The 15,384-nt window shown below is 45.3% G+C and overlaps 1 protein-coding gene across 16 annotated transcripts in view; it reads left to right on the top strand.

Annotated features, from left to right (window-relative positions):
• MYO9A (myosin IXA) overlaps positions 1-15,384 on the top strand; it is a 156,537-nt gene that overhangs the window by 106,259 nt on the left and 34,894 nt on the right. For 14 of the 16 annotated variants that reach the window (XM_015872534.3, XM_085515949.1, XM_085515950.1 and 11 more), the window contains 6 exons: positions 860-981; positions 2,099-2,240; positions 2,957-3,152; positions 6,998-7,117; positions 10,793-10,868; positions 14,654-14,797. In XM_015872534.3, coding sequence (XP_015728020.1) covers positions 860-981; positions 2,099-2,240; positions 2,957-3,152; positions 6,998-7,117; positions 10,793-10,868; positions 14,654-14,797 — 800 coding nt within the window. The remainder of the gene's footprint in view (positions 1-859; positions 982-2,098; positions 2,241-2,956; positions 3,153-6,997; positions 7,118-10,792; positions 10,869-14,653; positions 14,798-15,384) is intronic. The other 2 variants (XM_015872538.3, XM_085515948.1) reach the window with 1 other exon arrangement.

Raw genomic sequence — 15,384 nt, forward strand, 5'->3', positions numbered from 1 at the left:
ATCGTACGATATTGAAAACCATTTATCATGATGATGAATCTTGTCTTTTTTTAGCAAAAAATTTCATGGTGGGATGTCCCAAAGGTCTTGGCTTCTTTGAAATAATACATGGAGGGTTCATGCTAATATATTGGATAGCTAGAAGGGCATTCTTATTTTTTTGAAGGTTTGCACTCAACAGTAAAAGCAGAAGGAGCAGTAAAAATGAATTGAATTGGCCTCCGTGTGTATTTTTGGTGCAGCTGAGGAGGTCTGTCTTATTTTTTTTCTCCAACTCTGTCATCAAAGTGTCTCATAGTAGAGAATTAAAATCACAGCTTGGAATGGTGCTGCTTCTTCCAGCATATGGAGTAACACTTCCAGTATCGCTCTTCTGAGAGTGAGTCACAAGTTGTTAGGTAAAAGCATATGATAAAGGTTAGGATTTTTATGAGCAGAACAGCTCTACTTTCTTCCAGATGCACTGAAGTAATTTCTCCAGAAGGATTTTCTAGATAACACTGTTGCAGATGCGTTTCAGAGGAGGAGAACCCTTTCCAGAAGAGCAAGGATCGCAGCCATCTGGTGGAAAGAAAATGGCTTGCTTTGGGGACAGCAGGATGAATGTGCCGTACACAAAGCAGTTTAAAGGTTGCCATGCCTGAAATTGACAGATGCCTCATGGTTCTACATAGCACAAGTCATACAGGTGTTCCTGTCCTGTTTTCTTTTGCATCAGAAATGTTTGTTGGCACAGTGGTGGGAGAGCTGCTTGGTTTGATAGATGATGCATCAGGTTCTTTGGAACCCTTTGGCCTTTCCATTTCTTTTTGCTTATAGCCAATATCGTTGTAACCTCTAATTGTGCTTTTTCTTGTAGGAGGAATACAGAGCAGAAGGTATTAGCTGGCACAACATCGACTACATTGACAACTCTGGCTGCATAAACCTCATCAGCAAGAAGCCGACCGGCCTGCTCCATCTGCTGGATGAGGAGAGCAAGTAAGTGAGAGCCATGAGATGCTGAGTCTGCCCTCTGAGCTGGGACTGCTAGCAGAAAAGATAAATACTTTGCCTCTGTAAATAAATGTGGAACATCTGGAAATGCTATTTCAGCTAATGGTGTTTGATCTGCACTTAGGAGGTGTTCATCTTCAAATCTTAGCTCTTCTTGTAATTTTTTCTGAGTGATTTTTCCTAGAAAGGTGCTCATAGCTCTCCAGGCTGATTAGTTCTGTTGCCAAGATGGTAATGTAAGCAGTTGGAGAAAATCAGCAAGCCTAGCAAAAAGCCCTAACCAAACAATACCTATGGTTCTATTTCAGTTATTTCCTCTGTTAGAGGAAAGGGCAGTAGTCTCATTTGCTTTGCTTCTGTCTGTGTTTCGGGCTAACAACATGAAGATGCTTGAAGTTAAACAGGCAGTGCAGATGCTGTTATCCAGCCATAAGGTGGTTTAGTCAATTTACTCCTAAAATTAAGCCCAAGTGAACCAGGGACACTTTCACATAAGGGCTGCCTTCCGTATGGTTTTAATGGCCTCAGGTGCAGCTGAGATTTGCATGCCCAGGTATTTGCTGTGAGATGTCCCCCTATGCTGTAGGTTTCCTGGAGGCCTGAGGGGGAAGAACTGGCTTGTTGGTACCAAGAGGCTGGGGCTCATGTAGTCTGACTTCTTACCTTCCTCTTTCCTATGCCAGGATCATTTGGGAGCTACTATAATTTAACATTTGTAGGTAAGCTAGCATAGGATTCCCTAACTGCATGAATACCCTATAGATGTAAGACTTGAGTGTTCAAGACCTCAAAACCAGTCACAAAAACTTTTGAGTTTCAGATAAATGCCCTTATTTTGAATGATTGACATGCATTGGGCATAATGTGCAGTGTCCTTAATGAGTATGTGCCTTTTATAGCTGGTTTCAGACCAGTACTAAATCAGCAGAGTTCTTCAGACAACCATGTTTATCTTCTGATTGTTTATAACTGTTGACAGCATACAAAAGAGCACTTGGTGTATGCAGTCACTAAAGTAGAAGCTCAGAATACTTCTATTTTACTGCTTGTGGTCAAGCAAGAAGTGAAGTTTTTATAATCCATTTCCATTCTTTCCAACCAGTTTTCCTCAAGCCACCAACCAGACCCTGCTGGACAAGTTCAAGCGTCAGCACGAAGGGAACTCCTACATTGAATTTCCAGCAGTGATGGAGCCAGCTTTCATCATCAAACACTACGCGGGCAAAGTCAAGTATGGAGTGAAGGTCTGTCACCCAGCTGTTCCCCAGCAGTTGCTTTCACTTAAAGCACCTTGTTAGGCTCTGCAAAGATGTTTTGAAGAGGACTTGGCTAGAGAAAAGAAGCGAGCTTTGGAGAGGGAAGTGCTTGGTGAAAAGCTTGGCTACAGCAAGTGAGGGGAAAGTGATGCTGGGGATGGTCTTCCTGTTCTCTCCCCTGTTGCATACTCTTGGTATCTGGGGAAGAATTAAGGACGTGTATTGAGGCTCATGCTGCACCCCAGCAATACATTGAAATTAGATATTTCTAGGGTTGGTTCACTGAGAGAACCTACTGTCTTTTATTGTTCCATCATTAGAGTGTACAGGCTATGCAAGCACAGGTCCCAGTATCTCACTGATACAGGTCATTTAAAATCCCATGCAGATGATTTCTGCATTTACCCTGCTTACACCCGTAAGTTATTAGCGGAAGGATTTTTGGGAAGGTGAGCTTATACAAGAAACTACATTGGTATTTACAACTACAGGTCTATAATTGCACTTTTAATGCAATAATTACACATGAGAAACTCAAATACCTTCTCTGTTATGCTTCAGAGAGCAGTGCACTGGAATAAAGCATTTGTTTTCTGGAGGGAACGATGTGTCTGATATGAAAGGAAAAAAAAGGTATAAGCATGACTTGAGTTGTTCCATAGAGCATCTTGTGGGTATTCCTTATTTTGCTCCTTTCTCCCCAGGATTTCCGTGAGAAGAACACAGACCACATGCGCCCAGACATTGTGGCTCTCCTTCGCAGCAGCAAAAATGCCTTTATCTGTGGGATGATCGGCATCGACCCGGTGGCCGTGTTCCGCTGGGCCGTCCTCAGGGCGTTTTTCAGGGCAGTGGTTGCTTTTAGAGAGGCTGGAAAACGATACGTCGAGAAGAAAACTGGTAAGTGGGCCAGTTTCCTAACTCTGCTCTTTGCTTTTCACCAGCAGCATGGATTTGTTACGTTACTGTGGTATTTTAAATAGACAGCCTTGTTCATTAGGAGATAATGGTCTATTAAAAGCTGAGTAACAGAAGTGTATAGATTGCTGATATCCCAAAGTTATGCTTACAGGTGTGTTTTAATTTTAATGCTCTAAGACCTTCATTTTACCCCTGTTTCACTTCTTCCTTTTTGTATGATGTGTGTGTAGGGAGTCCTGAATGATTCAAACAGAAATACAAAAATCAGGCAGTGAATTCTTTTTAGCTCGGGTTCCCTTAGCAGTTAAGGTTACATCTGCAAAAAGAAATGGGAAATAATTCTTCCTTAGAGTTTTTCAAGCTGTTCGCCCTTCTAGCTGAAAGAGAGCGTGCCTCTGCTCTAGCAAAATTCATTGCTTCACAGTCATGCAGAACCACCAAGCCGTCCTCATGCGGAACACAGGGGCATTAAATTAAATGAGAGTAATGGTGCATCATCATGCTGTGGCAAGCAATACTTGGCTGTGCTTTTAGAACGTTTCTCTGCATTAAGACAATCTTGGGAAGACGGGTACAAATGATTACTATTAATTTCCGGGCACAAGGAGGGCTTGAAAAACATGATGAAATCAGAGCATCAGCAGGGAAAATGTCAGCTGAGTTAAAATGAAGCACGGAGCTGCCCCATTTGTTTTCAGTTGGAAATGTGGTGAGGTGTGCATCAGGGGAGCCAGGGGACAAGGCACATAGATAGGGAACCGTGCAAGCAGAAAGAATAATTTTCTTGTTCGGAGAGAATAATACCAGCCTTTGGTCAGATGCCAGGAAGTGCAGGAGACAAAACCAGCTTTCAGCTATTGAGGCTCTGCCCTGAGCTGCTCCAAAGGGACTGAGAGAAAGGGCACTGCTGAGGAATCTGAGTCTGCCTGGCACATCAAGTGAGCACATAGACATCAGTGCTTTGATGGGGGGATGTTCCAGGTGTGCAGCCTCCCTGCATGCAGGAGCTGTCCTGAAACTTAACACTTTGGCATTGGGAGAAACGTCACTCAAAATACCTGACTTGGAAAAATCTCCATTTGAATTTTCCTAGCATCGCCTCTTCACCTTTCATAAACCCCACAAAGCTGAGCTACAGCAAGCTGTGCAAGGGAAGGGAAAATAAGTTCAGGCTCTGAAAATAAGAGCTCCTGCCCTGCTGCTTTCAAGCCCCACTTTGCTTCCTCTGCCTCTTGGGAGCAATCGTGACTGCTGTGCTCAACTTTCTGCCTTCCCAGCCTTCAGTTTGTGCTGTGCCTTGCTTACATCTGCGTAGAGCTTTGCATAGATATAAAACAGTCAGGAGCTTTTCAGGCAGTTTTGGAAGACTCAGTTCTTGTACCACCTTCTTTTTCTGTGGCACAGCCAGCCAATACCCAGCGTGGGCTGAGGCAGTGTCCAGACTCTCTGGCACACCACATACCACAATACAATGCCGTGTACCACTTGCAGTGCACCCAGTATTGACCCTCTCACTGCCCAAAATAGTGCTGAAAAGCCACAGCTTTGCATGGTGCATCTATAGCAGAAGGCATTTGTGAATTATTGAAGAGCCAGTTGGCACTAAAATTAACTGGTGATTGTTCTGGAAAGCGCAGACAACTGAAGGCAGCATATGGTTTAGGTTTGTTTTGCTTTTTACCAAACCTTGCTGGCTTTAATTAGTGTCGTTTGAATGCCTCGGTGCATGTGGATGTGGAGCTTTTGATGACATTACAGTGGGGAAGCAGAGGAAAACCTCACACAAAGAAGAGCCGTGTACATTCACACGAGTGCTGCACATGTCATAATTTGATGTAATTTTGAAGCAGGCGTGCTGCCCAGCTCTCTGTCTGCTGCTGCTGCTGCAACCTGGCAGCGGGTGTAACCACTGAGCAGTGACGTGTCTGAGATGTGATGCTTTCTACAAGCTTCTTTGTGTTCTGTTGTCTTCACCCCAAATTGATCTGAACTTCTTCTACCTGGCTGCAGGCCTGGCTGAGTCCTGCTTGCAATGCCCAGCAGGGATCTGATGAGAAAACCTGCAGCCTGTGCATATAAGCAGCTTTGCAAAACGTGCTCTGCCTTCTTTTTCCGCCAGCCTTTCCGTTATCTTTGTGCCAGCAGTGCTACGCAGTGCTGTGAGCTTCACGCTCTGCTTTAGAAGTGCTGCAGCGATATAGCTCTTTCTTCCTGCAATGTTTTGGGGGTTTCCCTTTTTCTCTGCTGTGCTCCTGGTATTCTCATAGCGCAGCTCTTAGCGACTGCTGTTCCCTTTAACTTGGAGGCCCATGGCAGCAAAGCAGCACAGCTGTAAACTCCTGTCCAAGAGATGCTCCCATGGTACAGCCGATCCTCCTCAAATGGGGCACTAATTAGCTGAAGGGTAGACTCCTTCAGTGCTTTGGTTTAATTGTTACTATTATTGAACGCATCAGGGAGGATTAAGATAGTTTGAAAGAACCACATGTTAGAACTGGATTTGGTTTTAATGAACTTGGAGGAAAGGAACATTATCAAGCTTTTCAGGAAAGAAATTTGACTGATTGACACTCTTTGCAGTCTGCGGTATCAGTGGTATAAATGTGTTATGCAAGGAAGCCGGAGTATTTTGCTAGTGAAGACTCAGAAGGGTTGGTGCTGGTCTTACAAATCAGCCTGTTGGGACCCTGAGCTTTTTCATCTGTTTTTTGTTGGATGTGAAGCAAACTCTGAGATGGGGTTGGTGTGGCTCTGCATTCCCATTCAACCAGCAAGGGCTGCTCCCAAACTAAATGGGACATACCCCTGTCTCGCAAACATGGGCAGAGCTAAACCCTGCTGGGTTCTTCCCAAAGCCAGGCACTAAGTTAAATGAATACAAATGAAATACAATTTGCCAGTAACTGGCAGAAATGGTCCCAGAGGTGCCACTGAGCAGTGTGAAGTGGTGCTCATGTGGAGTCATGACCCTTGACAGTGTTCCTCTGTAAAGTTCAGTCCTTTCCAATGATGTAACGCGTTGGTACAAATGCTTCTGTATGTGCTGACACAAGGTAACCCCTCAGTGACCCCACCACGCAGGAGCGTGATGCATCTCAGGCTTCCCGTTGCCTGTCTCCATTGAGTGGCCACAGAGGGGTGCTGCCTGCTTGCAAAGTGCCACCTGTGTCACCTCTCCTCCTCCCCTGTGGCTGGAGCTGGACCACGAGGTCCTCCCAGGGATGGCTTCTTCCACCTTGACCCATTCACAGTTCTGTTCCTTGCTTACAAACAATCCCCTGTCAGTCCAATCTCAGTCCTCTGCCCTGGAGGAAGACTAAATCCTTGTCAATATGAGTGACCTGCTTTTGTTGAGTGGTCACTGCCTGAGCAAGGTGCAGCACTGGGATGAGCTGGCAGTTGGAGATGGCCATGCCTGGGAGTGCCTCTCCAGGAGACTGCAGCCAACATCTGGCAGAGGCACTGAAGGGGTTTTGAATAGACAATAATACAAGATTTGTGTAATCATTTACTATAAGAGTCTTGGAGCAATTGTGGCATTTCTGTGCCCTGGCCAATAAGGCAGTGCAGCTATGATACCAGCCAGCCCCACTGTCCCGCTGCCGTGTCTGCTGCCTGCTTGTGGGGTGGCTGATGTCCTCGCTGTGTCCCTGCTGCTTGTGGGCAGAACTGCTGCGATGTAGGCGAGCTCTGAGCCGAGCAGCAGAGCTCTGGCATCCTTCAGGCAGCTGGCAACCTTGTTCTTCACTCTTTCCTGATTTCTGCTTATGTAATCTTTCTCTTCTCTCCATTTTTTGTGTTTTGTTTTTATTTTACTTCCCAAGGGCATGATGATGCAGTGCCATGTGCGGTTTTGAAAAGTGTGGATAGTTTTAGCTTTCTCCATCACCCAGTTCACCAGAGGAGCTTAGAGATCCTGCAGAGATGCAAGGAGGAGAAGTACAGTAAGGCTCCAATCCCGCCCTTCTCTCTGATACCGCACTCACACGGAGGAAATGGAGATCAGGTGCATTTGGCATAGGAAGGGTGGAAGTGCTCAGCAGCCCTCCACGCCATCCTGCTGGCTGCCAAAAGGTGTTCAGATCCCATCCGAAATCAATAGGAGAGCAAAATCAAAGGCAGATCCACGTCTCTTGAGACGTTGGGTTGTTCTGTTGAGTCTTTCCCTAAGTTTTGCCTTGTCTCCATGGGCTATCCTCACAAAGCATTTGGCAACATTTTAATAGAGCGAGCAGGTAAAGATGCACTTGGTCTCTGTTTCTTCCCCCTCACTCCTTTGTCACATGATAAACTAGTTCTGCATGACAACATGGGTCCTCCTGCCCGCGCTACTAATTCCCAGGGCTGTGCTGTGTGGTGGGAGGAGAAGGGAGGCGGCAGGGAGCGCATCCTCCTGCTGCAGGGCTGCCAGCAGTGCCGCATGCAGCATCTCCTGAGAGGCTGCTTCCATCTGCACACCCTGCGGTGGTCGATCAGAGCCTTAGGAGTGGCCTCACTGCTTCCAGGGAGCGATGCAAAGCCTGTGGGTGAACCTTCAGAAGGGTCTGCATATGTGTGTATACATTTCATGCTCGCAGCTTGAGATGTGTCATTTCATGCCATTGTTCTCTTCCTTCATTTTGCATAACAAAGCTTACAGAAATAGAGCATGACTATATGCAGCCAAGGGCGCGTTTGGTGCCCCAGCTGCTAACATTGCCCTCATGCAACTTAGGCACGAGTGCAAAATGCTGGGATTTGTTTCTGCAGAAGCAGGCATGGTAAGTACAGCACTTGCATGATAACTCCACAAATATGCATTTCCTGCTAGGAACCTCAGATCAGATTTCTCTGCTTCCTGCAGCGTAGTATTGGGGGAGCAGAGGAAGTGCTTTCATTCTTATTTTAGACTTCTATCTACCTACATTATTTTTCCTGCAGCTTCCCACTGTTACCTTTATTACTGCAAGGAAACACAAAGCGGTGACACAAAGACAGCAGTAGATTTTCTGAAGTGTTAAGTGACCTTACTGAAGACAGTTCTAATTGCAGGTAAAGATATGTAGTTTAGCTCAGCAATGTGGGAAATTTGGGGGCTTTTAATTTGCAGTTTGCTTAGGAATGAGGACAGAATTCATAGAGATGCTTTGAAACACAGCCTTAATTTAGTGTCAGGAAGGGATGGGATGTTCCACGTATAAGGATGCCGAGCTCAGTGCTTCGAAGCGTGGCTTATTATGGCCTGATCTCTTCCCATGGGGCATGCTCCTATAAGCTGTTCCATGGGATTCATGTCTTTGACACTAGGCTAGGATTGAAGCACATGCAACATTTTGATGTTGAATTAACCACATCTATGGATAGTACAGGAGAATGTGCTTGATCTGGTGTTGGTGAACGCCTGCAGTGATCTTTAAGGGTAGGGATGAACATCTCAGCTCAACCCCATGTCTGCACTGGGTGATGTTCATGGGCAAAGTGGGCACTGTCTGAAGTTCTTTGCTTTGAAAACATGTGGTAGGCAAAATCACAGCTGAGGAAGAGGAAATAGATTTGAGAAATGGGAATAAAATTATCCCCGAAAGATAAAATTCATCAGCCTGCATCTGAGCTGGGTGCAGGGAACAAGTGGCTGCTTCTCACACCGCTGTGTTTTGGCATGCAGTGTATTACTGCATACAGTTTCGTAACCCATATTCCTTAAACAAAATTCTTTAGGCTGTACACAAAATGATCAAATCTGAAACTTCTTGCCATTTGTTCATAAAAAGCTCTCTCTGATCCCCAGAAAATGGGCCATATCAGTATGGCACCTTCTATTTGGCTTTAGCATGTAGGAATGTCTCCTTTTATGAGCCAAGTGATGGCATGATGCAGTCTTTTTGGTATGCCTGAAGCAATCCTCCTTGACACAGCTTTTATCCTTGTGCACCATAACTTACATGAATCAAAAAGTCACTCAAGATGCAAGTGGCAGAATTACAGTGCAGTTGTAATGCAGCCATTATCTGGGAGCCTGAAATAGACATTTCCTTTTCCTGATCGAGGCAGTGTGCGGATGGAGTGATCATTTTGACCAGCCTTGTCTTCACAGTTTCACTCTGACCTGTTCCATCGGGCAGGGCTTTGGGAGGCATGGACAGAAGGAAAATCTGTGCAGTACCAATGAATGTCCACTGTTCGTTATCAGCTGTTTATAAGAGTGAGCAGTGATAGGACAGGGGTGAATGGTTTGAAACTGAGACAGGGGAGGTTTAGGTTGGATCTTAGGAGGAAGTTTTTCACCCAGAGGGTGGTGATGCACTGGAACAGGTTGCCCAAGGAGGCTGTGGATGCCCCATCCCTGCAGGCATTCAAGGCCAGGCTGGATGTGGCTCTGGGCAGCTGGTTGGTGACCCTGCACACAGCAGGGGGTTGAAATGAGATGAGCATTGTGGGCCTTTTCAACCCGGGCCATTGTATGATGCTATGAACATGCAAGCATCTAAGCATGTTTAAAATAAAAAACAAAAACAGAAATTAGAGAGAGAAGAGAATGTTTCTCTTATGAGAAATGCAACTCAAAAAATGGCTCTGATGGCAACAACAGGGATTTTGAAGAGAGTTTTAAACTCTAGGCATGGCTAAGCACTGAAATGGATTATCTGGCTCTCTATTGAAACATTGTCAGAGGTAGAGATTGCAAAACCTCCTGAGCAGAAATTGTTTCATCTTGATCAAAAATGACAAACGTGTGCAGGGAATCTGCTATTGCTTCTTCCTATTCAGTTACAATACAAGCCATCTCTTAGGCTTCTTTCTTCTCATTTTTCCCCAATTTACAGTTCCTGTGTTTAAGTGAGCGTTGTGATGTTTCCTGTCTCACAGCAGACATTTCAAGACAGTTAGAAATTGCATGACTGCTTTCTTGTCAAATTCAGGCTTACTGGGTCTAAGTAGCTGTATTTTAGATGCTTGAAAGCTATTTTGTTTCCTACAAAAATTGCCTTCTGTCTTCTTAAATACTTGGTTACCAAACATTTCTCCTTTATGGAAGATAACAGATGATACATTTGCTTCTGTAACCATGTGTGATGACTTGCTTGGATGTCTTATTATTCGTGATCCTCTAGACCTGCTCCTTGCAAAGGATACAGCTTCAGCAACACCTTCCTGTGCAGTGCATATCCCCATCCATTTATCAGCAACAAGGGAATAAGCATAGAAGGCACACCACATCTCCAAGCACTTTATTCAAACCCAGGTGTTGCAGCTGCCCCATGAGGTGCAGAGCATATCTTTAGGCTTAGGAATATTTTGGGTATGCAGGGAGCAGTTCCCAGTGTCACAGCAGTTCTTCCCTTATCGCTTTTGCTTACAAGCTGGGACACCGTGTCCCTAACACCACGTGCATGCGTGGGAGAGAGAGCAACATGTTGAGCAAACAGTGTTACTCACAGGGGTATGACTCGAGGGCAGAGAGGTACGATGAAGACAACGATGGGTACGTTGGCATCCTTGGCACCCTTGTTTGTATGGGCAGCATGTGCTGTGACATGTACATCCTCCTCCTGTCTGTAGTCAGCACTAAGCTATGGCTCTGCTAATTGCCTGCTGGTGAGGAGCCAGGTAGAAACTCCTCTCTCCATGTGCTGCTGTAGGTATTACTCGGAAAAGCCCACGGACGCCGCTCTCAGATCTCCAGGGAGTCAATACCATCAACGAGAGGAGCCAGCGGTAAGTCTTCTGCTTTCACGTTGTCACGGCAAGGAAGTATTGGGTGGGAGAATGCGATCTGCTGCTGTTAATTACTGTGCTGATGGTTTTCCCTGTGTGCTTATTCATTTTGCCTTCTCTCCATTCTTTCGCTGCCATGTGGTTATATCTAAATATCTTAACATGCCCCAGGCTGTAGTTGTAGGTGGTCTGATGTGCAGAGTGGTCAGAAGCATGCAAAAAAAAGGGAATGAATGTGCCCATATCATGGGGGAAAAAAACACAGGCATTTTTCTGAGGCAAAAGAGAGATCTTGTGTGCAAACAGTGTGATCAGTGGCTGCAGTGCTGCTATGCAGGACCAGGGAACGTCTGAGGTTGTAACTGGGCAAGTGTTTGCTGTTTGTTAGGGGAAAATCATGGGATATCTGATGACTGGAATGTCTCTTAAAGCACAGGAGATCTTCTGCTTCCGAAGTGATGTTACAGAGTGTGAACTTTGAAGGAGATTCAACTCATATGATTCTATTTTTTGACAGTTCTATTTTTTATCCTTCCTTGAAGGTTGTGGTACTGCGCTTTCTGGTACAGATCTGTACCTCTTTGGCCAAAATTTCTCCAGATCTGCATCAGAATTAAGCTTCTGGTGAAGCAAAATGTTTTCGTTTCAGTGGGGACTCTGGGTACAGATAGGCATCTATTCTCCAGCTACAGTACAGTTGTACTGTCCTGCAGATGCCAGAACTTCTGATTACTGAGATAGCATCTCTAAGGAGGCTTGGTGCCTCCCTGCTTCCCTGTAAGGATATGTGTTTGGACAGTGGAAAATGTACCTTTAGCTCCCGAAGTTATTGCTTGGAGCTGTAGATATTCAGCTGTAACTCCATGGCTGCTCTGAGTTTCATGAAAAGCAAAGAACAAGTCGAGGGGTTACTCACCAAACACGATGATGCCTGCATCTCACTGTTGGCTTTTTTTTGTGTGTGTGATACAAAATATTCTCTAAGCATATTATTAAATCACCTGTTTAGTGGTCTTAAGTCAAATGTGCGAGATAGAAATTAGGTGTAAAAAAACACAGAAGCAGTATGTAGGGGAACAAACATCCCCAGCTGTCCCCCATGCCCCTTTCATTCCAGAAGAGATGGATGAGGTTGGTGCCTCCAGAAGTGACTCTTCCTCACTTCTCTGGTTGCACAGGTTTTCCTAAAAGTGATGTAACATGAAACTTTGTCCCTGCGAAGATCTTGATGGGTAGATAAGAGGTGTTGTGCAGTTTCTCCAACTGCCATCTCTCAGCTGTCCAAAGGAGGATGCTTGTTGAAAGAAAACCTTGAGATGGGAGTGGTGGTGCTTGGAGGACATCAGTTAAGTGAGATGGTGCTTTTCTGGTTGTATAGCTCTGACTTTGGGGCATGTCAATGGGGCAGGCTGGGCTGCCAGTATTTTCATAGCCCAAAACATTTTAATTATGGAGTCGTTAATAGTACATCTTGTAAAGGAAGGGAAACTCCTACTGTCTCACAGAACAAGATGAATGTGTTTATTCCTTACTGTAGGGGTTCGGTCTGTGATCAGCTGTATTTATTTGGCTTAAAACAAGTCAGGACATCGCACAGATTCCCATACACAGCCAGCATCAAGGGTAGCGTCTGCTGTATCTTCCTTCCTTCATCCCAGTGGTTGTATCCTAAAAATACTCAGCACAGACCTCTCTTCCCGTTACACCTCTGCTGTAACTGGCAGAAATGTGGTTTGGGTGCTTTCCCTGTGTTTCTCTTGCTGTGGTGGCTCAGTACCATGGTCTCTACTCTTGACATAATTGGGTAGTGCAACCTTGAGCATCACAAGGGCCTGGTCCCCACATGTCCTGTGTGCCCCTGCCTTCTGAAAGCCCAAACCAAGTGTGATATCTCATATCTTTAAATTCCAGAAGGCACTTTTGGAGTAGGCGTATGATTTTAATACCTTTCACGGTGAATAATTTTGATCTGAAGAGTCATTAATTATGCTTTCTAAATGTAGGTCTTGCTTTTAAGTTGTCAAAAGAAAAAAAGGGGGGGGGGGGGGAACTGCAGAGATAAGGATAACACCTATAGGAAAGAGATTTGCTTTAACAGCCCTGCGGTTGAATTATCCCTCAGTACAGAAGTGTCGAGCCAACAGATAGGCTGGTGAGTGATTTACAGAGCTAAATGAAATGCAGGAGTTCTCTTTTCAAGCCATCTCATCATCATGTGGTGGCTGATAAGTCTGTGTCGTACAACTCCCAGGATAGCCCGGGGCTCTCTTCAAAAAGCAAATTTCAGGCATGACATCATGCAGGAAGGCATGGGGAGGGCTCAGCAAGCTTCTGATCTCAGAAGAAAGTGACCGTGTGGTTCCCACATGCTGGGATGGCAGCTGGAGGAAACCACGCTTCAGCAGAGCGTCGGGAAGCCAGCACGCCTCGGAACTGCCTTCGGCAGCCACTGTGTAATGAAAGCCATGCCACTGCTAACCAGAACCGCTTGGGCTGTCTGCTTTCATGCAACAGAAACTGTTTTATGCTCCTTGATGTCGACACAGCGTGCGGGGAAGCAGGTGTTGATCAGTCTGTCTTGAAGCAGTTGGTTTTGCATGGTGAGATGATTGACTTCCAAGTACCACAACAGCTGTGTCCATTGCTGTGTGCACATATTCATCCTAAAGTGTAATAAACAGAGATGGTTGGTCCTTTTAAATCTGTATGAGAATGTGTGTAGGGTTTTCTCTTCTTTAGTCTCATTCAGAGCCTGTATCACCACATTCGTATTCAATTCTGAGTGAGTTACAGTTGGCCAAATTAATGATGGGTTGTGGGTCCTGAAGGTGGCCATTGAGGTTAAGTGGGACTGGTTCAGCCTGTGTTTTATTTCCCCTACAAGGAGGAGGCTTTAGGACCTTAGCTGTGACAGTGGCTTGCAGGCATCATTGAAATTAAAGCTTCTCTGTGGCCTTCCATGAATTGAATGAGGTCTGGAGGTATTCATCGAGGGTTTGCTTTGCTGTGATTCATCCTTTCTTTTAATAGCAGTACCCATCAAAATGCAGATTTAATGGAACTAGGAATGAATTTGAAAAGCTCTGCAGCAAGGCAGTGAGGGGACTTGAATCCTTGCGCTCTTTTACTCCAGATATCTGGCAATGAGCTTTGAACTGGCTGAATTAACAACTTTTTGCTTAGTGTCTTCTTTCCATTATAGCACCTGATCATTGCTTTCTTCCAAAGCATAAACCACTGTTCTTCATGGTTATCTTCATGACCAGATGACTGATGCTGCCGTACTTGTGCTCTTCATGAGCTGGGTCTCTTCCTGTTCTTTTCCCATCTTTCTGAAATATCTCTGGGGTTTTGCAGACCCCTCCTTAGACCAGCTCACACTATTATTTCAAATGACAGTTTGGCTGAGCCATACAGAAGTACTGCAGCCCAAGGAGAGGCTTTGCATGACCCCAGACACTGGAATGAAGCCTCAGCCCCGGAGGTGATTTTGCCTTGATGAGAAGCTTTGTGGAAGCTTTTTCTTCCTGTAAGGGGGGGCTTTGGTTCCTCTCTTCATCTTTCTGCAACCAAGGGCTGCAGGGGAGCTGCGTTCCTGGGTATCAGCACAGCTGTGCTCCATGGCAGGAGGGAACGAATTGAGGAGGTGGTTCTCATCTTCCACTTCAGAAGATGGTAGTAGTTATTAAGTAAATAATCTCAACGCTTTATTTTGTTATAGAACCATCTTTTGTGTATATTCCATCTATCCTTAAATGTTTCTGACAGTCCTGTTTGGGTTTCAGGGATGCCTTTGCTGTTGGCTGGAATGGCCGGATGGGGATGCGGCACAGCAGGCTCACCAGCCCCAGCTCCTTCCTGGACAAGGATGGGATATTTGTGAATGCGACTAACAGCAAGCTGCTGGAAAGGGCCCACGGCATCCTCATGTTAGTACAAAAGGAGGAGATTTTGGCTTTGTTCCTGGTGTGTAATGAGCGATATGGGTAATAAGGGGAATGTAAATAGCCAAAACAAGCACAAGTAAATAAATCAATCAGTTTCAAGTGGGCTTGGACACAGTTAGGTCAAAACGACCCTGGTATGTTTTATCTATCTGACTTATTCATCCCTTATCATTCATTTGTAATGACAGACACAGTAAAGTGGTTCAGGGAAGTGAGAGAAGGAATGAATCTCCCAGTCAAACCAGTCTAAAGAGATGACAGTGACGTTATGCAGTAACATTTTTTAACGTGATATCAAAGTTTCCATTACAAATTAGATGTGGAAATGATGCGGGTGAATCACGTTGCAGCCGGACCAGGAGTTTCAGAGAACATCACCCAGGTGGTGTGAGAAAGCAGGATAGTCCCCATGCTGCCTAAATTAGCCCTTCATTTCTGATGTAACGATGCGCTGTGGTTGAGTACCTTCCTCTCACATCTGTGGAGCTGAATCTGTACAACGAGTTGGCAGGGAGCAGAGGGAGCCTCATTTCAGGTCGGGCTGTAGGAAGGAGTTGCTAAAGGGAGTT

This window comes from Coturnix japonica, chromosome 14 (genome assembly GCF_054131305.1).
Source record: "Coturnix japonica strain WE chromosome 14, WE-NBRP24, whole genome shotgun sequence".
NCBI lineage: Eukaryota > Metazoa > Chordata > Aves > Galliformes > Phasianidae > Coturnix > Coturnix japonica.